Source organism: Trichoderma asperellum, chromosome 6, assembly GCF_020647865.1.
Source record: "Trichoderma asperellum chromosome 6, complete sequence".
NCBI classification, from domain to species: Eukaryota; Fungi; Ascomycota; class Sordariomycetes; order Hypocreales; family Hypocreaceae; genus Trichoderma; species Trichoderma asperellum.
This window is the reverse complement of record NC_089420.1, coordinates 4,004,352-4,031,924: the sequence shown is the minus strand read 5'-3', so window position 1 is coordinate 4,031,924 and position 27,573 is coordinate 4,004,352. Positions and strand designations below refer to the sequence as shown.

Sequence of the window (27,573 nt, the reverse complement as noted above, 5' to 3'; positions counted from 1 at the left end):
AGAGTAGAGTATTCCGGTAAGAGTCAACTGATGACATGTTTCATTCAAAGCAACGAGACTAGCTTTAACGGGTCAATAACGCCTCAAAATCTACATGCAAAATCAATAGAGTAATGATTTTGTATCTTGAAGATCAAAGAAAATGTATCTTTAGTTCCAAAATCGAGATGATTTCCAGATTTCTATAAAACCTGCCAGAATCAGCTGAGCTGCTCATTCAGAGTTTAATCCACAATGCCTTGTGGCAATAATGAAATATAGTCTATGGGAGCGAGTTCGCTCCCATCCGGTCTACCAACTATCGTAAGGGAATCGCCTTTTTTTACATCTACTTTATTGAAGGTGACTCGAGTCGCAGAATGGCCATCCATGCGGTCCGAAAAGTCATGACTCAGTTTATCTTCAAGATCACCTTTCCAAGCGCCAATAAGTATGTCGTTCAAGAAGATTTGATATTGTGATCTGCCACCCAGATGATCATAGTAGTTGATCGCGATATCATAGATCCCGGAAGGAAAAGCAACAGTACACTGTGCAGTGCCTATATCCGCTCCTGGCATTGTCGCGATCGCTTTTCCTCCAGATGCAGCCTCGAATGGCGTCACAGGAACCACTTCGTATCCTTCAAGCGTCATATCTTCGGCCTCAATTCTCCATGCATGGTTACCAACTCGGTGATGTTCGTCTTTGATCCCACACTTGGCGTAATAGAAATTGTTGATTGAGTCCCGCCAGACCAGAGCATGGCCCGCTTGATACCGTAGACGAAAAGCCACATGGTCAAATCGATCATCGTCTATCAATCCCCGCAAGGCTTCCCACTGCTGTGGAAATGTCTGTGCGACACAAGCTCCAGAATAGTGGGCGTCGTAGAAGTGTTGAATCACTGTTTTACCTGATTTTAGACGATGGGTGTACGGAACATGGTGAAACCATAAGAGAAGCTCATCAGGAGTGGTATCAATGCACTCAAACCGCTCAGCAACAACTTGAGGATATTGCCCTGCATTTCCTGTTCCCGTGGCAACAGTTCGGTCCATTCCAATAGAATGTGCGTCAGCACGAGTCCACTGGCCCCATCCATTGCCATCCTGCGCTGCTGGGCAGGGGCCATAATGACAATGCGTGACAATATCGCACAAGGTTTGAATGCCGAGGTTACCGCTGTAATCTTCATATGTCGGCCAAGAAGTCATGAAAATATTTGTTATGGTATTCGCGATGGTTTTGTATAAACCGAAGGTCAATTGTGCCCAACCTTGGATTATGTCCACCTCGCTCTGCTGAGGGTCCCAAGTGCACAATCCATATGCATACAGATTGGCCATTGCAAGATGACTGCCCAGCCATGTAAGATCGTTGCCTACATTAACCACTGCCGCGTAACCACTTTTGCTCCAATTGAACCGTTGACCAGAAACTACGTCTCGGACCAATGATTGCTGGCCGTCTATATGGAGATCAAAATCGAAAATCGTCTTCCAAAGCGGTGGTAAATATACGACGTGATCTTGTTGGCCAAGATACTCCTGCGTAACCTGTAATTCTAGAATAATTGGCGTTTTCCGCAGGTGAGCAAGAAGAGGCGACGGCGGTTCCCGAATCTGAAAATCAATGGGGCCGTATTTGATCTGAATAATGACGTTATCTTCGAATTGAGTATCTAGTCCATCAAAATACTCAACAGCCGCGTTTGCCCTATCATTTTTCCAATCCGACTCATCGAGGTGGTGATTGTAGACGAAGGCGCGGTAAACGACGACACCGTCACCATGCGGCTGCAAGGCTCTGGCAAACATGTTTGCACCATCAGCAAGAGTGCGGCCATATGTCAGTGGGCCCGGCTGTCCTTCAGAATTCGCTTTGATCAGATATCCCAACATGTCAGAGACATGACGGTACAGCTCAGAAGTAATGTCCTCCCACCAAGAAATGACGTCGGGATCCAGAGGATCAGATGTCTGCAAACCTCCAAGGCCCTTTGGGGTGTCAAAGTTCAAAGAAATGCCAATTCTAACTCCCCATGGTCTCATGATGTCAGCAATCCGAGCCAGTCCTTGCATATTAATGGGCTTAAGAAGGTTATAATTGGAGTTGACGTTATTTACGATCAGACCATTCAGTCCGACAGAAGCCAGCAACCGCGCATATTGTTGAACACGGGTCAGGTCGTCGAGCACATATCCGTCCGCGAAAAATATCGATGGACCTGCATATCCTCTTTCAATGCTGCCGTCCAGGTTATCCCACTGATTTACCCACCGAATTGGAGCACTGGGATTGGATATACGCATTTCGGGAAGCGGGTGGTTCTGCGACAGAAGTCTGAGGAGCTCAAAAGCGCCGTACAGTGCACCCCGTTCGTTTTGGCCAATGATTTCCGTAGCCTTCCCGTCCTTACAGACGAGACAGTATCCATCCTCTTTGAGGGACAGGGTTTCATGAATATCCCGGCCGGTAGACGAGAATGTTTTTATAGTTCCTACAACAATAGAGGAGCTGGCTGCGGTTCCCAAGAGCTTCGTCTCAAGACTAACATTCTGGCTCAGAATCTTGGATAGGCCGAATTGCAGCTCTCTCGCGGCAGTGAATATAGGGCTACTTTGGCTGTCCATATGGGAGATAATTGTCGAGTATCGGGTGCGTAGGCCGGCACACTCATCAGGAAGTGCGGCATACCGCAACCAACCGTCGAGGCCAGTCTCAGGCGGAAGCATATTCAAAAGAAGGCTAGGAATTTAGAGTAGTGTAGGTTTGACGAGACAAATGCGAATAATAGGATGAACACTAGTTAAGCTTTTTCGGATTGAGTAATCAGTTTTTGAGAGCTGCGAGACACAAAATAGTCTCGTTATCTGCGACGGCTACTAAGTACAACTCAATTCCCCTGCTTTTTTCCAATGCATATTCGACATAATACTGGTTGTCATTAACGGCAAATTTACTTCAGCCTGAGATACCCAGTGTGCAAAGCTTCGTTCAATATGCGGGGTATTTAAAATCAGTACAGGGAGCTGGAGTGGAGCAAACAAGGAGTCCCAAAGGGTCAAAATTGGCTTTTGTCAGTTTAGCATCCACTAACGACACCCTGCTCAAGTTATGCGCTGAGCTCAACGTAGGGGGCTGAAATAGCACTAGTTAATATTCTAGTCAAGGTCGTAGGGAACATGGCAGGCGTTATGTTTTCCAAGAATTCCACAATCATCTAGAGGGACCTTAGGAGCGAGCGGGTAGAAATATTTAAGAACTTTAGTCTCTACAGCAAAGCAAATGGCTTCACGTCCTCTCCATACTCTCCATGCTTAGCAAATTTACGAACAGAAAAAAAAAATCGGGGTACTATTCGTTATTTGATACAGACTAGAGATGAAAGCTGCAGCGTGGGGCTCGTGGCAGCGTCTGCACCCACCGCCCCAGCAGCGAGCATTAAGATCAATAGTATTTAGGCGAGCTTCTCCATGTCAGGCTGCATAATCTCAATTGAGAAAAAAGTCACTTGATCTTCTCATTGACACAAGAACAGATGCAGGATTCAGCATCGTACGAAATTACATTCCTTGAACCCACTGTCCTCTCCGTTCTCCGTTGAGACAAACAGCTCTAGGTTGGCCTCTAATAAGCCCAATCCCACGTGGGATGGGGACGGCGAGCGTCAAAGTTGGTTCACCAAACCAGCTTTCAGCTATGGTGTTAAGACTATTTATACGGATGCTTGGAGTTCACCAAGTTAGCAAGTCATCTAGTTGATGTTCTTGGGAACAGTCCTGAGCCCTCTAGCGTTTACTACTTTTTACCATGTAGTCTCGATTCATTCGCCCCGGTGCAATGGCATTGTCATGTGCGGTACTTTCCCGAATGTGATTAACTCAGCATTCCATAATACTGACAAATCTATCTCCATCATGTTTACCAACAGCCACAGTTTGTCGCAGCTTGCTAGCATTGCTAACCCCACTGAGAGGAAATGTAGCGCATAAGCGTAATCGACTAATAACAATCACAGAGTAACCAACCCTAACAGACAAAGCTCATCTGTTGAGGTTAGAGTTCCTCTCAACTGTTGCCATCGTCAAATTCACTTCGCTGTCAAGGACTCCAACTACCTGGGGGTAGAAAATCGGGCTAGATAGCTGGTAAAGATATATATTAAAGACCTATGCCGCTGCTGGCGATCTCTGGAAATAGGTAGTTGCCGTTATTTTATGTACTCGTGGAAATCTCCTTTGTAAGCTGCTGCTTACCAGCACCTGTCTGTCTTAGCTAATGCTGGAATGTGGCCTCTCCCTCTCTTAGTGTCAAGGATTTATAGCAGGTGTCTCTTTCCAATGGAAAAGGCAGAAAGGCGTTATGGTGCCTAGTATTCTAACCAGATGCTAATCACGGCATCTGTCTACTTTTCCGCCATCCCTAATGTTCTTTGGACCTCACGAGATTCTATGCGTGTTTGTAATGATCATTTTGAACCTCCCAAGTATGTCGCTCTAGGAGTTTACGTTCCCATCTCTCTAATAAAGACAGTGTTACAAACTCACCTGCACAGCTTTACTCGAGCAAGTTCTCCAATTATCAAATTATCAATTTTAGCTAGCGTCAATAATAACGGTGCAACACCCTTAACACCAGCGTGTAGGGGAGGGGGGTTTCCACGGGTGATTTTTCCGGCAGCTGACGCTTTTCCCCATTCAACTAGTCGTGCCGTTTCTCCGCAAAATGGCAAGCCTGTCTAGACATTTACCCTAAATTCCTTGACGGGGTTGCCGACATCCAATACCAAGAATGGCTCTCTGTCGTGAAATGCAGTATAGTCAAAAGCGCCAAAAATGATTGGTCGGAAAAATGCTTTCAACGGGTAAATCCATACAAGTTTTTGCTACATACGCTCATCCTTTGGTTCGTGAAATTATGGAGCATTATACTGGGAGATATGTTTTCCAACTGGTACATTACAATTTAAGTAAAATATAACATAACTCTGCTAGAATACTACAAACTTAGTCAAACTCTCAGGTTAAAAAGGAAAAATTTACAACAGGCTTGAAAATAGTTTAATATAAGATGACCTAGCTGGAATTCGAACATGAAAATTGGATTTCATCTGGCTAAACTAACAGCACTACTAAAAAGTCCCTTAAGAAAAAGCTGAAACATTGGAAGCACGTCATGATGTGAGTTTATTGTTATTTGGTAAATTCAGGCATTTCTCTTCCGTCGATAGACGCATTTTTGAATTCACGCGCCTTCAGATTTTTGGAAAATAAAAGATCCAGTTCTTCGTACGTCCTGTCTTTGCTTTCAGGGAGGCGAAAGTACCCCCATGACAAACAAAGCAGCGAGAAAGCGGCGGCCAAGAAGGCTGTTTTACCTTTCAAGTTTCCCGCAGTAGGATTCAGGGTATAGGGAGCTACAGTGGCGCTAAACACATTCGCAACATTGTATGCGTTACGAGCCAGAGAAATACTCTTTGACCGAAGGCGGGTGGAAGATATCTCGCCAACAACGATGTAGGCAGTCGGACCAATAGTCAGCTGATAGATGACGTACCAGACGAGATACATAATAGCCTGGCCATAACCGAAACCTGTTGTCTGGTGCGCAAGTGCTAGAAATCCAAGAATAAACATGGCACAGGACATGCCGGCATATCCGAAGAGCATGATCCCACGTCGACCGAATCGTGCAGTCACAAAGACCGAAAATAGAGTACACAAGAAATGAATGCCCCCTTGTCCAATTGTCATTTTGTAAGCATTTGCTGCCGGCAACCCAGCTTGCTCGTAAAAGTAGGACGAGTAATTAGCGATGGCAAAGCCACAGAGAACCTGAGACGCCCAAGCAACGCATCCAATTTCGGTGCGCCACAGATTCGTTCCACGAAAGCAATCCCTGTATGAGGAGCCTTCCGTCATGGCTGTCTCTAGGTTGGTAGTTTGAACCATCAAAGCAACGGATTGCTTGCCGGTATGCGATTTCTTGGAGGAAAGTCGCTTCATGGACTGCTCCGCTTCGTCTATACGACCTTTTCGAACAAGCCACCATGGAGACTCAGGGGCAAACAAGAGCAGAGGAATAACAATAACAGGCCAAACCCATTGAATAGCCAGTGGGATTCGCCAAGACCATTCATCGGTGCGATTTACCAAGCTGTAGAGAACGCCGTATGAAACGAACTGGCCGATTCCCCAGCAAAGGACAACGAAAGTCTCGAGGTATGCACGAAGGGCTACTGGAGCAACTTCTGAGGCATATGCTGGAGCCAAAGTGGTGAAAACTCCCCATGCCAAACCACAGAGCAACTCGCCGGCAAATAGCACCTCGATGGTCTTTGAAAAGAAGGGGATAAACAGAACACCGCTGAGAAACACGAGAGTTCCCAGAACGGCTTTTTTGTGACCAAACCACTCAGTAATAAGGCCGTTGATATAAATACCAACGATGTTACCCAGGGGACTGGCCAGTCCTAAAGCAGTCTGCCACTTTGCCTCCAACTGGTATTTTCCTTGCCCTTGGGGATTCCCAAATTGCCGTTGGAAAGCGGGATACGCGAAAAGAGAGCCGATGAGAGCCGTGTCATATCCGTCCATGATAACAACGATTGAGACAATCATAGACCACAAACATGCTTGTGGGTACATCTTGACTGCCTTGAGGAAGGTCAAACTATGTTCTTCCTCTGTTGCATTGCGAGCGTCTTCGGCGAGGTTGGTCCAGTTTTCCACTGTTTCGAAGGCTTCAAATTGAGGTGCACATTCGACCTCTGCTTTCTTATCTGCTCCCAGAGACATCTCTAGAGGCTGGAGATGAGACATATTCTTGGTTAAAGTAATTCGTCCGCATATAAGTAAAGAAGTAGTCAAAATCAGCGGCATTCTAACGTTGAATATAAGGTCTCAGTTTTCGGATTCTGCTAGTTTATTTTTAATACCCCACACTCTGCTACTGCGAAGCAGACATCTATGGGGTTGCATTGTGAAAGCATTGCTATCCCATGTCTCGTTACCAATTTAGCCTGCAATGCAGATAGCTGTTGGTTTAGCTGACAAGCTCTACCCTACCAATCGGCTAAATCTTTCTTTTTAACGGTTAAATACTCTTGGAACTAAAGATGAATAAAGGAATTAATAAAATCATTTTTACTATGAGAACTTACTAGTGGCGGAAATAATCTTAGGGTTCAGTTGGGTTGACTGCAGGCTATTTCATAATACCTTGGCTTACAGACAAACTACTCATGCAGAAGGGGATGAACCACTAACAAGTGCCTCCTCTCGCAGCCAGTCAGAGCCGCAGAAAGGGAGATGTCGGAGCGTCCCAATACGTGCACTATCCAAATCGCCACATGGAAAGATGCACTAGACAGAGGCGAGTCCTCTGAATGGAGTCGGCTTTGGCAGCTAGTGACATGTCGTCAGACAGTCCCCGATACAATGTCGGGCTTTAGGAGCATATTGTATTTAAAGAGTTCTGAATGAGGAGAGATCCATGCAGATACAAATCGTGTTTCAAAGACCGGTTAGTATAGCTACAATTCCAGAATTGAGATGGGCTTTGGCCCCAATTATAGTCCGTCTCCCTCGAGAACCACAAACACTTTCGCTGTTGTAGCCATGAACATCTATGCAAGCTATTTCTTGGCTAAAAATAATTTTGTTAATTAATAGGACTGTACTCGGCGGCGGCTAGGATAAGAGTGTCGATTCAATACAAACACAATATGACAATGCCTACATCTTCTTGTACATGACGGAAGCGCACACTTTCATTTCATGAGGATATTCTAAACATCCACTCCGCTACAACAGCATCTGCAGTATCACGCACACGGATATTATAATTAAATACGATCCCCTTCTTTTTACATACATCCGTACGCTGCTGCTCGATCCGTGAAAGCTCCTGAAGTAGGCGACGTTTTTGCATCAAGCTCCTCAATGTCCGGCGTATTTGCTGTAGTTGTTTATTTATTTTCTGTACCTCTATTTCCATTGTTCTTGTTATTTTGGTAATCAGGGCTTGCCTTTCAAGATAATATGCAAATTATTAAGCGTAAATAATTTAGAAGACGCTTGTTGGCATCTGTGGGTTATAATCCAACGCTGGTAAACTCCCCTCTAGCTGGATACAAGATACAGGATGTAAGAATGTTGTGACGAACCTGCAATCTTGATTCTATATCAACCAGTGGCTATGTAAGACATCTAAACGAGTGTGAGGAGTTAACTTATATATTTAGTTGGTCTTCTGGATTCCGGCGGCTCGTGAGTCGAGTTTCTTCTGATTGGTCCTTCAGACCATATTTAATCCGGGTTGTTCTATGCTGTAGGCCCATTATTGCAACTATAAGAGTCGGTTCATAACATATTGCTGAAATGGGTCTTCTCTGGTTATTATCCCAAGACGAAAAGGTAAATCCACGATAGTCTGCATCCGTCACTTCTTGGACCTTGTCTAAGTATTTATTTAAGCCTCCAAAGTACTAAGGAACATTTCTCCCTTGGCTTGACTTCCTAGAAGTATGGTTATCGGCAAAGAGAAATGATTTATCTTTGTAATATATGCTTCCTTTTGCAAGGGATCGACATTCTTTCATGTAATCGTTCTCCGCTTCTTGAGTAGCAGTAATAATAATTTTCTTATCTCTGTTTGCTTCATTCTCTTTTATTAAAGTCTCAGCCTTTGATATCAGCCCTGAGATGAAGTTGACTTGACCCTCAATTAATGGAGACATGTTAGCAACTGCTGACTGAGGCCCTACAATCATAAAGAAGTTGGGAAATCCTGCTTCCGATACTCCTAAATATGAAGTTGCTCCTTCAACCCAGTGCTGTTCCAATGTCTGATTAGGGCCACTAATGCCAATGGTGGACCAGCTGCCATCGGTTTCAAGACCAGTTGCATAGATGATAACATCCAACTCGTAAAGCTTTTCCTCAGTTTGAATACCCTTTTCGGTAATTCCAACAAAGGGCGTCTTTTGATAATTAACAATATCGACGTTATCTTGGTTAAATATTTCATAGTAATTTGCGCAGCAGACAGGTCGTTTGGCATATAGCGCATCTGGGAATGGCGTAAGCCTGTCGCGTTTCCCAGGATCTTCCACAATCTTGGCTATTTTTCGTTTCATGAAGTTACAAACTTCTTTATTTGCAGTTTCATTGGTCAATACATCTGAGAATGTTTTATAAACGAAAGAGAAAGCCATTACGTCGTTCCAGGCTGCCTCGAAAACTTTCTCGCGCTCTTCTGCGCTGACGCTAGAGGTTGGGTAGTTAGTGGCTTAAAACCGTACCCAAGAGGGCAATGCCGAGCTCCTTTCCAGAATTCGTCATAGTTGATGACTATGTTCTCCCTGTATTCAGCTGAGACTGGCCCTTCCCGTAGCCACAAATCAACTGAGTTCACATCAGGAAGAGGCGGCGATATGTTCTTGAGCTCCGAGCTCCATATTCGCGGAATCAAGGCCCTTTAACAGTGCGCTTTTTGCCTCTTTCAATTGAGTCAACTTCATCTATAGAGCCTTTACGCCAGCTTGTTCCAACAGGTCCGACTTCTTGCCAATCTCTGCATGTATAAGAAGGCCTTGAAATAATGACTCAAGAACATTCTGTGCCATGGCATCGCTTGTATATTCTTTTCTAAACTGCATTAACGTCAGATTGAGATACTGGCGCCCCAAGGGATCTACTCCGGAAGCCACGACTCAATGTCTTGTATGGCATACAACAATGGACAGTGAGCTATAATGCTGCCCGTGTCTCAAGGGGCTAGCGGAGGCTTAGGCAGTGCTTTACCCATTGCTACGTAGTATGAAAGAGTCGGTACTTGCACCTAGCTAGTGGTTACTAGGTATTTAAGTTTAATGTGGAGTAATATTAAAGTCTGAGCCCAAAATAGCCGTCTTTATTGCAAACACGTGTGTATTAGATGCGATTTTCTATATCTACTTGCCCGCTATTAGTCGAGCTTATACTCGCTTGGGATGTTTTCTGGCCATGCATCAACACCGTCCAAAATAGCAATACCCATTCCACCCATGAAATGAAGCTCAATATGGCAATGGAATAGCCAGGGGCCAGGATTGTCCACATAGTATCGAAAAACGCTCCAGTAAGCCTCTCCAGATACAGAGAACGCGGTGAGCCACGTATCGCGCAAACCAGGAGTCTCCAAGTTAAAATCTTTGGGTCGTTCTTTAATTGCCTCCTCAACACTGGTATAGTTCCAAACACCGGTTCCAAAGCCAATTCTCCACGTTTTGCTGCCGTGTTTATGAATGAAATGCTCAAAAGCTGACGTGTCCCCAGGTAGGGTGGAAACCTGCAAGATGAGATCAACCCAAGATCCATTCTTCGTACGGATCACTAGGTTCTCATTCTCGGTTCCAATAGTTGCATTGGGATAGAATAGCAACGGATCGTTGTTTTGAAAGTCAACGGGATATAGGTACTTGGTGTTCATAGTGTAATTGTATGGCGCACCAACACGGCCAATCGCCAGCAGATGTTCCTCGTCCGCCTTACCCGGCCGAGGCTTATTTGCAGGCCACGGTGACATGTGATCTGTGTCCAGCTGCCATGGAAAGTAGGAATTTTCCTCAACTTCTGGTGAGACGGGGTTGCCGCCAAATGACAAATATGGCTTCTCCGATCTCTCGTCTTGCCAATGTCCATCATATATCATTTCAGCATATCCTCCCAATACTTGTGAAACCCCAGAGTTAGGAATGCGCATCGTGTACTTTCCTGGTTTTTTATCAAGTTTGACCATTATCGAGAACGTCTCACCAGCGGACATTACCGCGGAGACAAATTTCTTTGGATTAACGTAGTTTCCGTCAACTTCGTACAACCAAAATTCGTGTTCGTCGATAGAAAAGGCAATCTGAGCGATAGTGGCAGCTGCTACAATGTGCATGCTAACCCAGCCGTTATTCTTTTTCGGATCAACAACTATTGATGCATTTTCATGCTTGGATGGCACGCAGCCTTCCAGAACACGTGGTGGTATTAGATCTGGACGTTTAGTGATGTTCCAAGGACCACCTTGGATTTGATCAAGATTTGCTGGGAAACATCTGGTCGCATACAAGTCAGCATCATGGTTTAGTGCAGAAACTAGAAAGTTTTCAGCTCTATTGCTTACCCTTTATCTGAGACCTGTGTGCCAGGTGGGAAAGCATCGTCAACTAGGCCGGGAGCAAGCTCTGATTCGAGGAACTTTTGGCCTGGACAATAAAGTTCTCCTTTTCCGTTAACTAAAATACTGTCAAGACAGCTATTACAACCGTTAGTCGCGAGATGAGCAGGCAGAATAAAGGTGGCATCAGCAAATGATGGTCATAAACATACAAGATTAGCATGCCCGAATCAGTAGATATCTTCCAGTACTCTTCAGAAGTATACTGGCTCCAATCAGATACTACTAGATATTCTGGATCTCGTGCAGCTTTCTCCATGGCTTCGATATCTTTTTGATCGCTAACTATCTGGCTCCAAAGCCCTGTGCGGTTTTGTTTTGGTCTGCGTACTCATTAGTTTATATATACAAGGTTTAAAAGACTAAAATATTGGTATAACGAACCTGATATGAATTGCTCCATAAAGTCCATCGACGAGAGACATTTTCTCATGGGAGTGGTACCAGTGATTTCCTGGAGGAGATGCTTTGAATTTGTATACAAATTCCTTTCCGGGCTGGATCGGGCGTTGACTAAGACCGGGTGTACCATCAGCCCAAGGACTATTTTTTTGGCTAAGAAGAAATCCTCTGTGTTAGTTAATCATTCTCAAAGATTAATTGGATGATACGGATCATACTCCAGGCCGTGCCAATGGACGGTCACGTTTTTGTCCATGTTGTTAATAACGGTTACCTATTAGGCGCCTCGTATTAATATTGAGAAATGAGTTAACCTGGAAGAGTAAATACTTGCTTCAACATCGTCCCCTTCGTCCCAGACAAGCGTTGGACTAGGAAATTGTCCATTGGTGTGAATAAGTTGTCTACTCTGTCCATTGGGGGCCCCCTCGTCCCAGGTAATGCGCAGAGTTTCCTGGACAGTCTTTGCCCAAGCGTTAGTGTAAAGAAGATGTGCTAATAGAAGCACGCACGGAAAGCGAATCATCATCAACGCCGATGCTGTATGCTTGAATATAAATTGAACAAGAATGAATCACTTAAGACAAATGACTGTATAAAGGTCTATTGCAATGCCGTTGTTATATAGAAAGTACGATTTTCTTATGGACGAGTTGGTGCTGAAAGAGAGTCTCTGCAGATGATATAAAGAAATAATATGACAAAAACGCTATGTCAAGCTGAGTGCAAGATTTGTTTGTGACATTGACGCTTTCGTCAAAACTAATATTTCCGAAAGCTGCGCTTTTCTTGGCGATGCCTATGGAGTGCGCATTCAATCATTTCCAATGGAAGCTCCATCATATTTACATCGATCGGTAAATATTACTGAACTTCGTAATTATAAGGCTACACTAAATAGGAATGTGTACCAGCTAAACACACAATGAGTTCTACGGTTGGGTTGTAGGAGTTTGCTGTCGCTCAAGATCGAATTGAGTTTAGCTTTAATTGTTTGCATTTCGCCGCCGCCAAAAAAATTCCGAATTAGGCAGTTTTCGAATATTAGGTAGTCGCTTAGCAACGCCTGGCAGGCATGCAAATTGCGCACGGGCAAAATCATTATTGTGAAAGGGAATCTATAAACATTCCCAGAAATAGATTATTGGAAAATGCGTTACAGTGTTAAGACTCAAATTCCCTATGATGAGTTCAGAATTGCTTTTACTGAACGCATAATTAAACTAATGAACGCAGAATTGACCAGTGAATGCAGAATTGGCCAATGAATGCAGAATTGGCCAAGGAATGCAGAATTGTCAATGACGAATGCAGAGTTAATTTTGCCGAATGCAATGTTGTTGCTTCAAGGACTAAAATCACTAGATATTTTCATTAGGTAAGCTCATATTTGTGTTTACTGTTCAGAGCTGCATTCATACCTCGACGTATATTAATCGCATCGTCAGCTCCCTTATACAACCCGCATTTTTTTCCACATGAAAAAATTTATCGCCTAGGAAGATCCAATGGCTATCTCAGACTCGCTTCCGCTCCAGCCCCAGCAGTTGTTATGTCTCACTATCACTGCATATCGCAAACCTGGACTCAGTGAAACTGAGTACCGAGATTACATGACTAAGGTCCATGCACCCTTAGTTAGCGGCCTTATGAAAGAATATGGAATTGTGCGGTACAACATGGTAGGCCATTTATTTCCTTCTGAGTGCCAATTGCTCAGTTCGAACTCTTACACTTTGGCAGACCCATAACGACAGTCAGAGTCGGCCATTGCTTTTCCAGCTCTACGACCCTGAGTTCTCGAAACTTTCTGACTATGACTGTATTGTGCAATTTGTATTCCGAAACATGGAAGACTTTCTACGCATGAAGGCTGATCCTCGGTTCTTGGAGAAAGTTGCTCCTGACCACAAAAACTTTGCCGACACTCAAAGGTCAACGTAAGTGATCCGCTATAAAAACTTGGAGTTGTGCAAATAACACAAATATTGACGATACGGTCACCACTAGCATGACTATTGGCTACTTCGAAGAGTTTCTGGATAACGGAGAGATCGTACCGAAATAAATAATAGCTTCGACGATAACTAGTTTTGCGATGGGCCTTGTATTACAGGTTGTAGTAACCTAGCATCAGAATATCGATGTAGAACTTGGAGGAATACATGGTTGCCTTTAGGATACGCTAATAATGCTGCTAAGATAGTATGAACAATACAGAGACGGTTCTTTGCAACCAATAGTTAGACCCTAATAACTACTCCACGGTGCATAAAACTGAATATTCACAGAAGAGAGAGATTCATATGCGGTAACAGCTTATTGTAAGAGGAATCATCGTGATTGTGAGACGTAGCGCGATATGTGTTGACTGAAACGAATGCTAAAAGCTAGTTAAAAAGTTAAGCAATTTAGAGAGCAGTCGATAAAAATGTACATGTGCTTCAAAATATGTTTATGGGAAGTTCCTAAATTTAGTATACTCATATTGACACATAATTGGACGTCAGATGTTACCAAGGAGGATTAATGGCACATGTTAATGTAACGTAGTATTGGATTATTCTGGAATGCTGTAATTTGTCATTAACGTAATGTAGTTCATAGGCATTGATATGATACCAGCTAAATATTCCGTGCTCACTACCATGGCGGATTCGATGCTTGCGTCAAAGGGCATGTTCATACGTTCGTGGTGGAATGTGGGTCTGGCTTAGAGTACATAATAACATTAATTTTAGCACACAATTAGTGAGCCACTTCCATATTTGCCGCTTTCGGCCCGGCTATAATGTGCTGCCGATGTCTCGAGCCATGAAAAAGCTGCGTGACCTAAACATCCGTACATATTTTGCTATTATGCATTTATGGTAAGCTTAATGTTTTAAAATTCCATGATCCTTGCGTATTAACAAAGAATGTAAATATATGATTTGCGACATATTCGCTTACGCAGCCAATTATTCCCTTCTGAGACACATTTCCCTTTAAACGGCACACTGGATTTACAAATATTATTCAATAGCTGAGTTATGCCTGGACGCTAATTCATGCTGTATTATGTGCAAAATACCCTAATTTCCCATACCCAGCGATTGCTTATCCGCTTTGCCCTGTGTCTCATCGAATAAAACTTAAATTTAGATAGCGTGATCTGTTTAAACATGTGTTAAAGCCGTTCGCGATCGAAAAGTTTCAAAGGATCTGCTCTTCTGACCTCTTTATTCCGAAACCGTATGTGGCTGATCTTGAATGATTAGTCAATGAGGTCACCTTGGAGACGTTCTTATCGCTACCCCAGTGATATGCTTCCCTTTCACAGTACTTAAGCTAAACGTGAGGAGAGTAAATGGAGAGCTGATTGTCCTATACGTTTGTCATTTTTTTTTCTTCTGTTTTATGAGCTTTACACTCATAATTTCTTCTTCATATGCTGGACTTGACATCCATCATGGAGCATCTGACAATTAGCCAGTCCAGCAATGAAGCTGACTCCTGTCGAGTTTTTGTTTTTGGGGACCAGAGCAGCTTCAGTCTGTCGAATTTACAGCTGCTTCTTCTTAAAAAAAATAATCCTTACTTGGCATCGTTCACTGATCGAGTCAATTTCGCTCTGAGACAAGAGATAGGTCGACTTACAATATCAGAGCGCCAATGGTTTCCTGCTTTCTCCAGCATACAAAATCTTGTTGCTCGGGGATTAAAGAAGGATAAGAATGCAGCGCTGGACAGCACTTTGACGACAATTTATCAGATATGTTGCTTCATCAAGTAAGACACCCTTTTTGATATTGGCAGGGAAGCCAGGCTAATAATGATGCACAGCTATTTTGGAGACTGCCAAGAAATATACCCATCGGGCCCAAATAATTACGTCTCGGGACTATGTATTGGAACATTAGCTGCAGCCGCTGTCAGTTCTTCAAAGTCGCTGGGTGAGCTGGTAAAAGCTGGAGTCGATGCTGTCCGCGTGTCATTAAAAGTAGGCCTCTTGGCTGCTCGAACAGCCGCTTTGTTCGGTCATCAGAGGTCCAACGGTCTCTCTTACTGGTCATACGTGGTTGCCGAGTCGCAATTTCCGCTGGCACTGGCTGAAAAGGCCATTGCATCCTATAGGGATAGCAGTGTAAGTGAAAATTTTGTCTCTTGTTACAAGCAAATATTTACCGGCTATGCAGAAAGTCCCGCCCCTGTCGTCGCCCTACGTTAGTGCCAAAGGCCAAAACTCCTGGACAATCAGTGGCCCTCCGGAAACTGTACAGAAATTTTTAGAGTCTTCACAATTTTTAGAGACACCAAAATCGACCCCTATCTCTGTGTATGCTCCGTACCATGCGCCACATATTTTCTCTGCCATAGACGTTGAGCAAATTCTGCATGATGTTGGGCCAGTTAGCGATCTTTCAAGCAAAATTTCTTTCATTTCTAGCTCGTCGAGCGGCAATACTCTTGGCGAGAGTTGCTTCCGAGACATGCTGTACCATGCCATTGAAAGTATTCTCGTTCTGCCGCTGGACCTACGGGATGCAGCCGCGAACATACAGAAAACTCTTAAAAGAGCAAGCTCTACGGGCCACTGCGCCATATATCCAGTCTCAACCAGTGTCTGTCCGAGTTTCAAGGCGTCGTTGTCACCCGAGTTGTCAAAAAGGGTCGCGATAGTCGATAAGATCATGGAGAGTATAATTGCAGATGCCGGTTTAAACTCCCCAAGGGCAGTCAAACCAAGTGATGCCAAGATAGCAATCATTGGCATGTCTGGGAGGTTTCCAGAAGCAGCAGATGTCGAAGAATTCTGGAACCTTCTTTACCAAGGGCTCGACGTCCATCGACGTGTCCCAGAAGACAGATACAATGCAGAACTTTATTATGACGCATCAGGCAAACGCAAAAACACAAGCAAGATCATGCATGGATGTTGGATTAATGAGCCGGGGCTATTTGATGCAAAATTCTTCAACATCTCCCCAAAAGAGGCTGAACAGTCTGACCCTGGCCAACGTCTGGCTCTAGTAACAGCATATGAGGCTCTTGAAATGGCGGGTGTCGTTGCAGATAGGACACCATCAACCCAGCGAGATCGCGTTGGAGTATTCTATGGCATGACTAGCGACGACTACAGAGAGGTTAGCTGCGGGCAGAACGTCGACACTTATTTTATTCCAGGTGAGAATCAAGTTCAACCTATAAATTGCGTCGAATTACTTGTTCAACTGCTAATTTGAAAAGGCGGGAATCGAGCATTCACCCCAGGGAAGGTTAACTATTTCTTCAAATATTGCGGCCCGTCGGTAAGCGTCGACACCGCCTGGTAAGCCTCCACGCCCTATTGGCTCAATGTATTTTCAACTAACATTACATCTGTGATAAGTTCATCCAGTCTTGCAGCAATCCACCTAGCCTGTAATTCGATTTGGCGGAATGAATGTGATATGGCGATCGCTGGCGGCACGAATGTCATGTCAAACCCTGACAGCTTTGCGGGGTTAGACCGTGGGCATTTTCTCTCGAGGACAGGTATGTATTTTGATAATGAGATTATGAAGCTACGAGTTAACAAGCTATTTACAGGCAACTGCAACACTTTTGACGATGCAGCTGATGGATACTGTCGCGCAGACGCGGTTGGCACCGTTGTTCTAAAGAGGCTCGAAGATGCAATCACAGACCATGACCCTATCCTTGGGGTCATTTTAGGCGCGCATACCAACCATTCTGCGGAGTCTGTTTCGATTACTAGACCTCACTGCGGAGCTCAAGAAGAGATCTTCTCCAAACTCCTCACTGAGTCTGGCGTTCCTCCTAATCAAGTCAGCTACATAGAAATGCACGGCACGGGCACACAAGCTGGCGATGCTACTGAGATGGCGTCCGTTCTCAGCTGTTTTGCTCCATCGACTACGCGACTGCCACATGAAAGCCTGTATTTGGGATCGGCGAAAGCCAATGTTGGGCATTCTGAATCTGCTTCTGGAGTTACAGCACTGATTAAAGTTTTATTAATGATGGAAAAAAACATCATCCCACCTCATTGTGGCATAAAAGGCAAAATTAATCATAAATTCCCGACCGATTTGGAAGAACGCAACGTGCACATAGCTATGACTCCAACGCGGTGGGATCGACTGGATGAATTCAACAACATTCGCCGTGCCTTTGTCAACAATTTTTCTGCTGCTGGTGGCAACACAGCGCTCATCATGGAAGACTATCCGGAGCTCACAATGAACTCATCACGCCCGGATCTTCGGACAGCCCACCTTGTGACAATATCGGCCAAGTCAATTCCATCTCTCAGGGGAAATTTAGAGAAGCTGAGAAATTTTGTTAAGCAGCAAACAGGTACAGATGATTTCCTGTCCAAGTTGTCTTATACAACTACGGCTCGGCGGATGCATCATCCATTCCGCGTTGCAATCCCAGCTGCAAATTGCGAGCAGCTGTTGAGCGCCCTGAACGACGAGATCAAACGAGACGCTCATAAGCGGTCCGAAGAAACACCTGTCGCTTTTGTTTTTAGTGGCCAGGGATCACAGTATAGCGGGATAGGTCAGCATTTATTGCACTACACAACATTCCGCAAAGAAATCGAGTCTTACAACATTTTGGCTCAACGACATGGATTCCCTTCCATTATGCCTCTTGTCAATGGATCTGTCGACATTGACGACCTTGAGCCGCTCGTTGTCCAACTCGGTACTACTTGTGTGCAAATGGCTCTTGCGAGCTTTTGGGTATCATTAGGCCTGCGGCCAGTCTATGTGGTTGGTCATAGTCTAGGCCACTATGCCGCACTAAAAGTCGCTGGCGTCCTCACAGCAAGCGACACCATCTACCTTGTTGGCATGAGAGCTCGTCTCCTTCAGGAAAAGTGCAGTAGAGGAAGTCACGAGATGTTGGCAATCCGAAGTAGCGTGGATCAGATTCAGAAATATTTGGATGCAAAGATTCACGATGTTGCTTGCATCAATGGTCCACAAGATACTGTTGTCAGTGGCCGTGTAGACGACATCGAGAACCTGTCTCAAAAGCTTGCGGCTAGCAACATTAAAGCAACGAGAGTCAATGTCCCGTTTGCATTCCATTCAGCCCAAGTCGATCCTATATTAGATCAGCTCGAATCTATTGCATCTAATCTCACCTTTCACTCTCCACACATCCCTCTGGGTTGCCCTCTACTGGGTAAGACTTTCCTTGCGGGTGAGTCGCCGACTTTTGAAGCCAAGCATATCAGAGACCACTGCAGGGACGCCGTCAACTTTTATGGAGTTCTACAATCAGCTAGAGACGATGGTTTAATTTCCGCGAAAACAGCCTGGGTTGAGTTGGGCCCACACTCAGTGTGTTCAACGCTCCTGAAAGCCAATCTCGGCCAAGACATCACCGCCGTCCCTTCTCTGATGCGCAATAAAGATGGGTGGCAGGTCCTAGCCACGAGTCTCCAAACTTTGTATTGCAAGGGATTATCCATTAACTGGGATGTATATCACGAGGACTTTGAAGCTTGCAAAGAGGTATTGAGGCTGCCTGCCTACAGCTGGGATAACAAGAAGTACTGGATTGATTATGTGTATGATTGGCTACTCACACGAGGAGATCCTCCCGTACAACCAGTTGCCCCAGCACCAGCGCCTATTTCTACTTTCTCAACTGCCTCTGTGCATCGGATTGTCAATGAGATTATAGATAAAGAGAGGCTTAATCTCACTGCAGAATGCGAATTTACAAGTGAGAAATTACATGAAGTGGTGTTCGGTCACGTTGTTAACGGTAATCGCGTTTGCACATCGGTACGTTTTCAGTGTTTTTGTTTGATGAGTGACTTTCTAACATTATATTAGTCATTATACACAGATTTTGGTGTGACTTTGGGCACGTATGTCCTTCAAAAATATCGTCAGGATCTTGATGGCTACTCAGTAGATATCCAGGATATGGTTGTTCACAAACCTCTAGTCCACAAAGACGGTCCATCTATGCTCCTGAGGATTAATATCGACCACGACATGACTAATAGCAGAATGGCAAAAATGTCTATATATAGTATAGATTCTAAGGGAAACAAGACAACCGACCATGCTCAATGCAAACTGCATTTCGAACGACCAAAAGTCTGGCAAGAAAACTGGGATAGTACTCGATACTACGTCGAACGAAGCATCGAGTGGCTCAAACAAAAGGCTGATCAAGGTCACTATAGCCGCCTCTCTTCTGGCGTTATATACAAACTTTTCTCCAGTTTAGTCGACTATAGCAACGCTTACAAGGGTATCCAAGAAGCTATTGTTAATGCCGAGGACTTTGAAGCCACCGGCTTAGTCCGGTTTCAAGTTGATGAGGGCACCTTTCAGTGCAACCCTATGTGGGTGGATAGCTGTGGGCAGCTTGCTGGTTTCCTAATGAACGGGCATGCAAAGACTCCAAAAGACCAGGTTTTTATCAACCATGGCTGGAAATCTTTTAGGGCCGTAAGAAAATTCAGCAAAGACAAGACCTATCGCACCTATGTCAGGATGCGGCCAATCGAAGGTACGATGTATGCCGGAGATGTTTACATCTTTGATGATGAAGGCATTGTCGCAGTCTGTGGCGATATCAAAGTAAGTTTAGTCATGCAATCTTTTGAACGCTTGTTAATGATATGCATAGTTCCAAGGTATTTCCCGCAAGGTATTGAACAACGCAATGCCGCCACCGAAATCTGCGAACGAGGGTCAACCCCGTTCTCGTCCTGCGCCAGTTAAAGAAATTCCCGCGACAAATATAGCTACCGTATCATTAAGTCCTATCTCTCGTCATACTGAAATTGAACCTCTAAAACTCGATGCGGCTTTGAAATCGGCGTCTGCTGCGTCTGCTGCAAGAGATCCTATGCACTCTATTCTCAAAATCCTGTCTGAGGAGATTGGCATTCCTTTGGCCAGTGTCCAGGATGACTTCGTCTTTGCAGACAACGGAGTTGACTCGCTTCTTTCTCTCAAGATTTCTGGACGATTTCGCGAAGAGCTTGGTCTCGACCTTGAATCATCAGTGTTCGAAACTTGCGCAACGGTTGCTGACCTTGTTGCCCACCTTGGCTACAGTACTTTCTCATCTGATCAGTCCACTGACCATTCAAGTGTGGCCGAAGGCGTCTCCGCGACAAGCGACCCTGTCGGAACCCTGACGAGCAGCGCCACTACGCCTCCGCCTCGTAGTCTGCGAGAATCTGTATCTTCCAGCTTGTGCAAAGACGTATGCGCTATCCTGGCAGAAGAGATTGGTGTGTCTACGAGCGAGATCATGAATGATGCTAATCTTGGTGAACTGGGCATGGATTCGCTTATGTCACTGACTGTGCTTGGCCGTCTTCGCGAGGAGCTAGAACTTGAGCTCGATGATGACTTTTTCGTTTCTTATCCCGACTTTAGTTCTTTCAAGTCAATGTTCCAGCCAGCTCTTCCGCACGAAATTGAGCCAGATATGTCTGAAGAGCTGAAACAATATCGCGCAACTTCAATTCTCTTACAAGGAAATCCGAAGACTGCTCTCTATACACTGTTTCTCCTCCCAGACGGTTCCGGCGCTGCAGTTTCATACGGACCCATCGATGCTGTTGGCAAAGATGTTTGTGTATACGGGCTCAACTGCCCTTGGCTTAAATCTGCTAACAAGCTGGTCCAGTTTGGTCTCAAGGGTTTGGCTTCGCTATACATTGAAGAGATTCAACGCAGGGTTCCACACGGACCTTACAACCTAGGCGGTTGGTCTGCAGGAGGCATTTGTGCTTATGAAGCAGCAATTCAACTTACAAGGCAAGGAGAAACCGTCGATCGTCTCATTTTCCTTGACTCTCCCAATCCAATCGGTCTAGAGAAGCTTCCCGCACGGCTATTTGACTTCATCAACGGCTTGGGCCTCTTTGGGGATGGCAAAGCACCGGATTGGCTACTAGACCATTTTCTCGCATTTATTGATGCGCTTGACGAATGGAAGCCAGTGCCGTGGTCTGAAGCTTTGGATAACAAAACACCACCGCCGCGTACATACATCCTATGGGCCGAAGATGGTGTCTGCAAGGGCATTGTTGAACGCCCAGAGTACAGAGATGATGACCCGCGGGAAATGCGGTGGCTGCTTGAGAACCGAACCAACTTTGGCGGCAATAACTGGGACGTTTTGCTCGGCGAGAGAAATCTGTCGATTGAACGCATAAAGGATGCGAATCATTTTACAATGTTACACAAGGGTAAAAACACAGAGCGCGTGGCGGCTTTTATCAAGAATGCATTCACATGAGTAAGAACTTATTCATAGTAAACGGAATATAGGTAGCTTGTGTTTCTTTCTCTCTTTCTCTCTTTCTCTCTTTCTCTCTTCTTTGTTGCGATTTAATTATGATATCGAACTTAATTTTTAATAATTTTAAACCTATCTGATATATGAAGTAATTTATGGCTTTCAATTCTCTTTTAAAATGTTTCCATGTAATTTTCCTTTCAAGAGATATCTATTGTTTGTCAAGTTCTACAAATATTTTTGTTTGTATTAATCAATGGCCTGGCTTTTGTATCCCAGCATATCCCGTGAGATACTTATAACTTGAATATTACTCCAGGTTATCGGGGCTTAAACTAAGAGTACGCTTGGTTTCCGTTAGGTATAACGTTTGGTGGGGCTTGGGCTGCGGGCGTTTATTAGCTAAAGGGAGCAATTCGTTTTAGTGGCCAATCGTGGAAATAATTTGGAGAACCATGAATTCCTGTTACTAATTGGTCTATCTTCGAATGGAATGCCGATGCATAGCGATTCCCAGCACTTCGTTCTATTGTCCCACAATTGATAGGCTGTTCCCTTTGTATGAAAGAGAGATAACTACATTTCGTCGATTTACGAAAGCGTCATCGCAGTACTAGCCGGAACACAAGACGAATAAGGTGCCCAAAATATGAAATGGAATTAAAATCAATCTTTATTGGTATATTCAAAGTGCCGGGACTTCGTATACTCGTATATATTCAGAGTGCGGAACACACCGGCATTATTAGCATTCGACATCCGCGCGCCCTTGGCCAACCTTTTCCCCGCGCTGATTCACGCGACAACCACAGTGGATCCGTACCGAGGCTAACCTTGCTGAATTCTGTACGCTACCCCTTGCTCTATTCTCTCTCGACGTTTAAATGTAAGTCATGCTGCACGCTGGGTGGAGGCTAACCCCGGGGCTAGGCTGGTATATAGTATATCGTATAATCGTATACATTCAACTTCCAGCACCTAAGTAGGGTGTATTAAGTGACTAATCAAAACCTGAAGAATTTAAGAGCCGCGTTGTTTCTAAATTTTGCAAGTTTCCATTCATTCTATCCTTCTACCTTACTCATTTTTCTTACCTTACCATATCATCTTGTATATTTTATCCCATCATGGCTCCTGTAAAGCTCGCAGACTACCTTTTCACTCGGTTACGTCAACTCGGTGTAGAGTCTGTTCATGGCGTTCCTGGAGATTTCAATCTGACTATGCTAGACCATGTTGAGCCCGCAGGCCTTAACTGGGTTGGCAACACCAACGAGCTCAATGCCGCGTATGCTGCCGATGGATATTCTAGGATAAAAGGGCTCGGCGCTATTGTGACAACATTTGGTGTTGGGGAGCTATCGGCAATTAATGCCATTGCAGGCGCCTATGCTGAATTTGCACCTGTCGTACATATTGTGGGCACTCCTGCCCGGCAGATCCAAGAGGAACGAACCCTGGTGCATCACACTTTGAATGACGGCGAATTCAAAAGATTTTCACAAATGCATGCACATGTCACTATTGCGCAGACTCGGCTTTGGGATCCCATGACTAGCGCTGAGCAAGTCGACAACATCCTAGTTCAGTGTCTCTTGCACTGTCGACCAGTGTATGTGGAGCTCCCTGTTGATATGGTGGACGCCATTGTTTCTGGAGACAGATTGCAAACGCCAATTCTGATCCCAGAACCGCAGCCTACTCCCAACTTGGATGACGTTCTTCTCAAGATTATCAGCAAAATCGAAGCCGCTAAACAGCCCGTCATTTACGTGGATGGTGAGAGCAGGCCTCTTCGCATCGTAGAAGCGGTGCAGCAGTTCGTATCAATGACGAAATGGCCAACCCTAACGTCTCCTTTTGGCAAGGGATTGATGGATGAAACAGAGCCCAACTTTATTGGCGTCTACCAAGGAAAATTTGGACCAAAGGCTGTTCACGATTTTGTGACAGGGACTGATTTAGCACTCTGCTTTGGCCCCCACTACAGTGGCACCAACACCTACATGTGGAACAGTATTCCGCAAAGCAAAGAGACCATTGAGTTCACCACCTCGGGAATCAAAATAGGTTCAGACTTTTACCGAGACGTATCTACTAGGCTGGTTCTTTCTCGCCTCCTCAAGGAGCTTGACATGTCAAAGATCGCCTCTTGTAGCTCAATGCTTGACTTGCCCAGATACCAACTTCTCGCACCATCATCAATCGCAGCCGACGACATTATCAAGCAAGACAAAGTATGGAAAGTTCTGGGTAATCTCATTCAGCCTGGTGATATTGTTATGGGTGAAACAGGCACACCTGGTTTCGGTGTTCGCGAGATGCCAATGCAAAAGCACTGCCGTGTTTTCAGTCATGTCACTTGGTTATCTATCGGTTATATGCTTCCAGCCGCCCAAGGAGCTGCCCTCGCCCAAAAAGAGCTCATTGCTGCTTCAAAATGGCATAACATTAGCACAGCCAAAACTATTCTATTTATTGGAGATGGTAGCTTCCAAATGACGGTACAGGAGATGTCGACTATGATTAAACACAATCTTAACGTTGTAATTGTGTTGATTAATAACGACGGATACTCTATCGAGAGATTCATTCATGGGAGAAAGCAAACATATAATGACGTTGCAAGGTGGCGCTACATCGAAGCTCCAAGCTTTTTTGGTGCCCCTAAAGATACATATACTGCTTCTGCCAAAACATGGTTCGAGCTGAATGCTATCCTAGAGAGGTATAAGTTGAATAATGCCGAGGGTCTGTCTATGTTTGAGGTGGTAATGGAAAGAGAGGATGCCCCTCCTGGACAATTGCAGAAAGTGTTAGAGATGCAGATTGAACGGGAACTAAAGAATTGAGGCTACATATAATACTAAACAAAGAAAAAAAACGCAATACATTTCACTGAGAAACGCGAGCATGATAGAAATTGATAGAGATTCTTTTTATCAATGCGACTGGTGAATTATCATCCCACAAAATGTATGCATGTCTACTACCTAATACACAGTACGAGCCTTGCCACAAGACACTGATCGGGATGTCAACCTCGTAACTAGGATTGTGAAGTTGCGTGCCCTTGTTTAATTCGTCTGGCGGCACCTCTTAGCCATTGTAGCTTACCAATGGTGTTGCTGTAATCAGTAGTAACAATCCAACTGCATGGATTACCCACGCCGCCAGGCCAGCCATGAGGCCAGCCATGAAACCTAATCCCAAACTTAGTGCTGGCTGCAGCTGTCAGAGTGCAACGTACATACATGTCTTGGCCTAATCCACGCCGCCTGACCCCCCCACCCCGGGGATTGTTTGCTATTCTGATCTCTGTCAAATGGATATCAAAGTCGTATCTAAACCCATATATTTATCAATATTATTTATAAAGCCTAGAAACATCCATGTACGCCCTGCCGACTACATGTGTTGACTTAGTACATTTTGTGGAGAAGATGTAGTTACGTAAATAACCCAGAAGCCGGCCAACCGTCAGTGAACAGGTGAACAGATACTAGGTGGATTGTGCAAATGATATTTAGCCTTGAGCCCAAGGTGAGTGTGACAGTTTGAGCACTGGATTGTACCGAGAGACAAGAAGCTGTAAATCGAGCCCAATATGTCGCAAACGAACCAGATATGCCTTACGAGGTTGACTGCCTCTGAACTGCCTTCTCCTGCCGACATACTCTACCCCGCGCCCATGGAAGCACCGGGTGGAATTGAAGTCACGCCAATATTGCCCACGGTGGTAGAAGGGCCAGCCCGGATTTCAAAGGAACGGTCCATCATTGTTATTGCGACGCTCTCAGCAGTCAGTTTCCTAAGTAGCCTAAGTACTGGCCTCTTAACCATTGGCCTTCCACGGATGGCAGTGGACATTGGGTTGCAAGACTATCTGATCGCATGGTAAGGATAATCCAGTCTCTGAATATCTTGATTCCCATTTGAAAATACAAAGTCTGGATAATTCATGGCCGCTATACTAACTCTTTTGCCAGGCCGTCATCCGTATATACGTAAGTCGTCCCGTGGTTGAATGCACAGTTTTTAGGCGCGTATATTATAGCACTAAACGCCTTAAATTCCAGATTGGCTAGTGGATCTTGCCTAATCATCGCTGGATCCATCGCAGACGTTGTTGGCAACCGTCTTGTCAACACAATAGGCTGCTTCTTGGTCGGCTGCTTCATCATAGCATGCGGCGTTGGCAGAACTGGCATTGAGTTGATTATGTTCCGCGCTTTCCAAGGCGTCGCTGTGTCACTTTGTCTCCCTACCTCTGTTGCAATTGTTGCTAGCATTACAACCAGTGGCCGCCAGCGAAATATTGGATTTTCTTGCTTAGGTTTTGTGCAGCCCATAGGTTTCTCTCTCGGCTTGGTCCTCGGCGGAGTGCTTCTGGATACAGTAGGGTGGAGAGTGGGATGGTATATATGCGGTGGGCTAACAATAGCTCTATTTTTCATCAGCTTATGGGCTTTGCCGGTGGATGAAAAAGCTGAAGGCACAGTCTTATTACGACTTCGGAGAGACATTGATTGGATTGGTGCAATCCTGTCTTCTGCCTCTCTAGCACTCCTCTCATACGCTCTTGGGTAAGTCTCGCATCTCCAAGATGCTTTGAGCAACCTAGTGACTTTCATAGGGTGATGTCGAGCGGTGTGCACAACATTGCAATCCCAGGGAATATCGCAGCGCTTACGGTTGGTGTACTGCTTATCCCGTCTTTTATCCTTTGGCAGCGGCAACAAGAAAAGGAGGGAAAACCAACCCTGATCCCCAACTCCTTATGGAACAATAGAACATTCACAACCGTCTGCCTTTTGGTTATTTTTTCTTACGCTGTTGTAAATGCTATGGAACTTTTCTGCAGCCTATTGTAAGCTTTCTCGTTCAGTGGTAGAGAATGTGGCCATTGAGTAACGACTAATCGCTCGCAGCTATCAAAATGTGCAGCAACTCTCTGCGCTCCAGGCGTCTTTGCGTATCCTGCCAAGTCTCATTGTAGGGGCATTGGTACAAGTTTCAACTGGTTTACTAATTCACAGAGTTCCTGCATTTTATCTGCTTCTCGTATCCATGATACTGAGCGCGGGGGCACCACTCCTGATGGCAACCATAAGCGTGCACCAGCCGTATTGGTTTAATGCCTTCTTCGCACAACTTGTTTCTCCATTTAGCGCAGATATCCTCTTCACTGTCGGTTTACTCGTTGTCTCTGATGTATTTCCAGCCCGCATGCAGGCCTTAGCAGGAGCAGTTTTCAACACTGTTGCCCAATTCGGTACTTCAGTTGGTCTGACTATCATGGCTGTTATTGCAGCCTCGACCACAAACGGTTCTAAATTAAAGGATAAGAACTCTCCGGATGCGCTCATGTCAGGGTATCGGGCGAGCTTCTGGGCTGCTTTTACTTGGATGTGTTTGGCGTGCTTCATTGGCGCCTACGGGCTGCGGAAGATGGGAAGGGTTGGGCTAAAGAGAGACTAGCGGCGCTACGCATACAATTGCAAACTATCCTACGTCAATACAAACATGAAATTTTCAGTGGAATAAAGACTGTATCGACGGCTGATTAGGAATGAATATCGCAATTTAGATTGGTTGCTAATAATAGTGAGCTTTTGTTTTCTAATCTGACACTTAAATTGCATGATTCGTGATATAATTGCAATATGTCTGGATAATAATGAGATCGAAAACTCG

At 44.9% G+C, this 27,573-nt stretch overlaps 8 protein-coding genes across 8 annotated transcripts; 4 read left to right on the top strand and 4 right to left on the bottom strand.

The window, feature by feature from the left end:
* Nucleotides 1–13: 13 nt before the first annotated feature.
* TrAFT101_010760 (uncharacterized protein) lies at nucleotides 14–2,850 on the bottom strand. The gene has a single exon (XM_024909137.2). It carries the CDS (start codon nucleotides 2,715–2,717, stop codon nucleotides 225–227), a length of 2,493 nt encoding a protein of 830 aa, XP_024754796.1. The 5' UTR covers nucleotides 2,718–2,850; the 3' UTR covers nucleotides 14–224.
* Nucleotides 2,851–4,983: 2,133 nt separating this feature from the next.
* On the bottom strand, nucleotides 4,984–6,858 carry TrAFT101_010759 (uncharacterized protein). The gene has a single exon (XM_024909136.2). The coding sequence runs from the start codon at nucleotides 6,804–6,806 to the stop codon at nucleotides 5,178–5,180; it is 1,629 nt and encodes a 542-aa protein (XP_024754795.1). The 5' UTR covers nucleotides 6,807–6,858; the 3' UTR covers nucleotides 4,984–5,177.
* A 1,615-nt stretch (nucleotides 6,859–8,473) lies between these two features.
* On the bottom strand, nucleotides 8,474–9,124 carry TrAFT101_010758 (uncharacterized protein; the record flags this gene model as incomplete). The annotated part of the gene is made up of 1 exon (XM_024904694.2): nucleotides 8,474–9,124. One exon carries the CDS (start codon nucleotides 9,122–9,124, stop codon nucleotides 8,474–8,476), a length of 651 nt encoding a protein of 216 aa, XP_024754794.2.
* A 742-nt stretch (nucleotides 9,125–9,866) lies between these two features.
* MLAC1 (Laccase 1) lies at nucleotides 9,867–12,464 on the bottom strand. The gene is made up of 6 exons (XM_024909135.2): nucleotides 11,933–12,464; nucleotides 11,817–11,872; nucleotides 11,581–11,751; nucleotides 11,349–11,519; nucleotides 11,143–11,274; nucleotides 9,867–11,074 (listed from the first exon to the last, which is right to left on the bottom strand). Exons 1-6 carry the CDS (start codon nucleotides 12,125–12,127, stop codon nucleotides 9,955–9,957), a joined length of 1,845 nt encoding a protein of 614 aa, XP_024754793.2. The 5' UTR covers nucleotides 12,128–12,464; the 3' UTR covers nucleotides 9,867–9,954.
* A 585-nt stretch (nucleotides 12,465–13,049) lies between these two features.
* Nucleotides 13,050–13,867, top strand: TrAFT101_010756 (uncharacterized protein). Its single transcript, XM_024909134.2, has 3 exons — nucleotides 13,050–13,280; nucleotides 13,342–13,538; nucleotides 13,609–13,867. Exons 1-3 carry the CDS (start codon nucleotides 13,107–13,109, stop codon nucleotides 13,664–13,666), a joined length of 429 nt encoding a protein of 142 aa, XP_024754792.1. The 5' UTR covers nucleotides 13,050–13,106; the 3' UTR covers nucleotides 13,667–13,867.
* Nucleotides 13,868–14,738: 871 nt separating this feature from the next.
* Nucleotides 14,739–22,606, top strand: PKS1 (polyketide synthase). Its single transcript, XM_024904693.2, has 8 exons — nucleotides 14,739–15,369; nucleotides 15,424–15,724; nucleotides 15,777–16,764; nucleotides 16,828–16,909; nucleotides 16,970–17,115; nucleotides 17,170–19,388; nucleotides 19,440–20,198; nucleotides 20,248–22,606. The coding sequence occupies exons 1-8, from the start codon at nucleotides 15,029–15,031 to the stop codon at nucleotides 21,874–21,876; spliced, it is 6,465 nt and encodes a 2,154-aa protein (XP_024754791.2). The 5' UTR covers nucleotides 14,739–15,028; the 3' UTR covers nucleotides 21,877–22,606.
* A 227-nt stretch (nucleotides 22,607–22,833) lies between these two features.
* TrAFT101_010754 (uncharacterized protein) lies at nucleotides 22,834–24,893 on the top strand. Its single transcript, XM_024909133.2, has one exon. The coding sequence runs from the start codon at nucleotides 23,004–23,006 to the stop codon at nucleotides 24,726–24,728; it is 1,725 nt and encodes a 574-aa protein (XP_024754790.1). The 5' UTR covers nucleotides 22,834–23,003; the 3' UTR covers nucleotides 24,729–24,893.
* A 509-nt stretch (nucleotides 24,894–25,402) lies between these two features.
* TrAFT101_010753 (uncharacterized protein) lies at nucleotides 25,403–27,502 on the top strand. Its single transcript, XM_024902187.2, has 5 exons — nucleotides 25,403–25,773; nucleotides 25,866–25,883; nucleotides 25,956–26,462; nucleotides 26,513–26,746; nucleotides 26,808–27,502. Exons 1-5 carry the CDS (start codon nucleotides 25,484–25,486, stop codon nucleotides 27,355–27,357), a joined length of 1,599 nt encoding a protein of 532 aa, XP_024754789.2. The 5' UTR covers nucleotides 25,403–25,483; the 3' UTR covers nucleotides 27,358–27,502.
* Nucleotides 27,503–27,573: the final 71 nt, after the last annotated feature.

Bases quoted from the DNA above. Each gene is read 5' to 3' on its own strand.
- TrAFT101_010760 (XM_024909137.2), bottom strand. From the start codon at position 2,717: ATGCTTCCGCCTGAGACTGGCCTCGACGGTTGGTTGCGGTATGCCGCA.
- TrAFT101_010759 (XM_024909136.2), bottom strand. From the start codon at position 6,806: ATGTCTCATCTCCAGCCTCTAGAGATGTCTCTGGGAGCAGATAAGAAA.
- MLAC1 (XM_024909135.2), bottom strand. From the start codon at position 12,127: ATGATGATTCGCTTTCCGTGCGTGCTTCTATTAGCACATCTTCTTTAC. The intron at 11,520-11,580 runs GTTCGTTATACC...ATGAGTACGCAG, and splicing joins TATGGAGCAATTCATATCAG to ACCAAAACAAAACCGCACAG. The intron at 11,075-11,142 runs GTAAGCAATAGA...GTATGCGACCAG, and splicing joins ACACAGGTCTCAGATAAAGG to ATGTTTCCCAGCAAATCTTG.
- TrAFT101_010756 (XM_024909134.2), top strand. From the start codon at position 13,107: ATGGCTATCTCAGACTCGCTTCCGCTCCAGCCCCAGCAGTTGTTATGT. The intron at 13,281-13,341 runs GTAGGCCATTTA...ACACTTTGGCAG, and splicing joins GAATTGTGCGGTACAACATG to ACCCATAACGACAGTCAGAG. The intron at 13,539-13,608 runs GTAAGTGATCCG...GGTCACCACTAG, and splicing joins GCCGACACTCAAAGGTCAAC to CATGACTATTGGCTACTTCG.
- PKS1 (XM_024904693.2), top strand. From the start codon at position 15,029: ATGCTGGACTTGACATCCATCATGGAGCATCTGACAATTAGCCAGTCC. The intron at 15,725-15,776 runs GTAAGTGAAAAT...CCGGCTATGCAG, and splicing joins CATCCTATAGGGATAGCAGT to AAAGTCCCGCCCCTGTCGTC. The intron at 17,116-17,169 runs GTATGTATTTTG...AGCTATTTACAG, and splicing joins GCATTTTCTCTCGAGGACAG to GCAACTGCAACACTTTTGAC.
- TrAFT101_010754 (XM_024909133.2), top strand. From the start codon at position 23,004: ATGGCTCCTGTAAAGCTCGCAGACTACCTTTTCACTCGGTTACGTCAA.
- TrAFT101_010753 (XM_024902187.2), top strand. From the start codon at position 25,484: ATGTCGCAAACGAACCAGATATGCCTTACGAGGTTGACTGCCTCTGAA. The intron at 26,463-26,512 runs GTAAGTCTCGCA...TGACTTTCATAG, and splicing joins CTCCTCTCATACGCTCTTGG to GGTGATGTCGAGCGGTGTGC. The intron at 26,747-26,807 runs GTAAGCTTTCTC...AATCGCTCGCAG, and splicing joins GAACTTTTCTGCAGCCTATT to CTATCAAAATGTGCAGCAAC.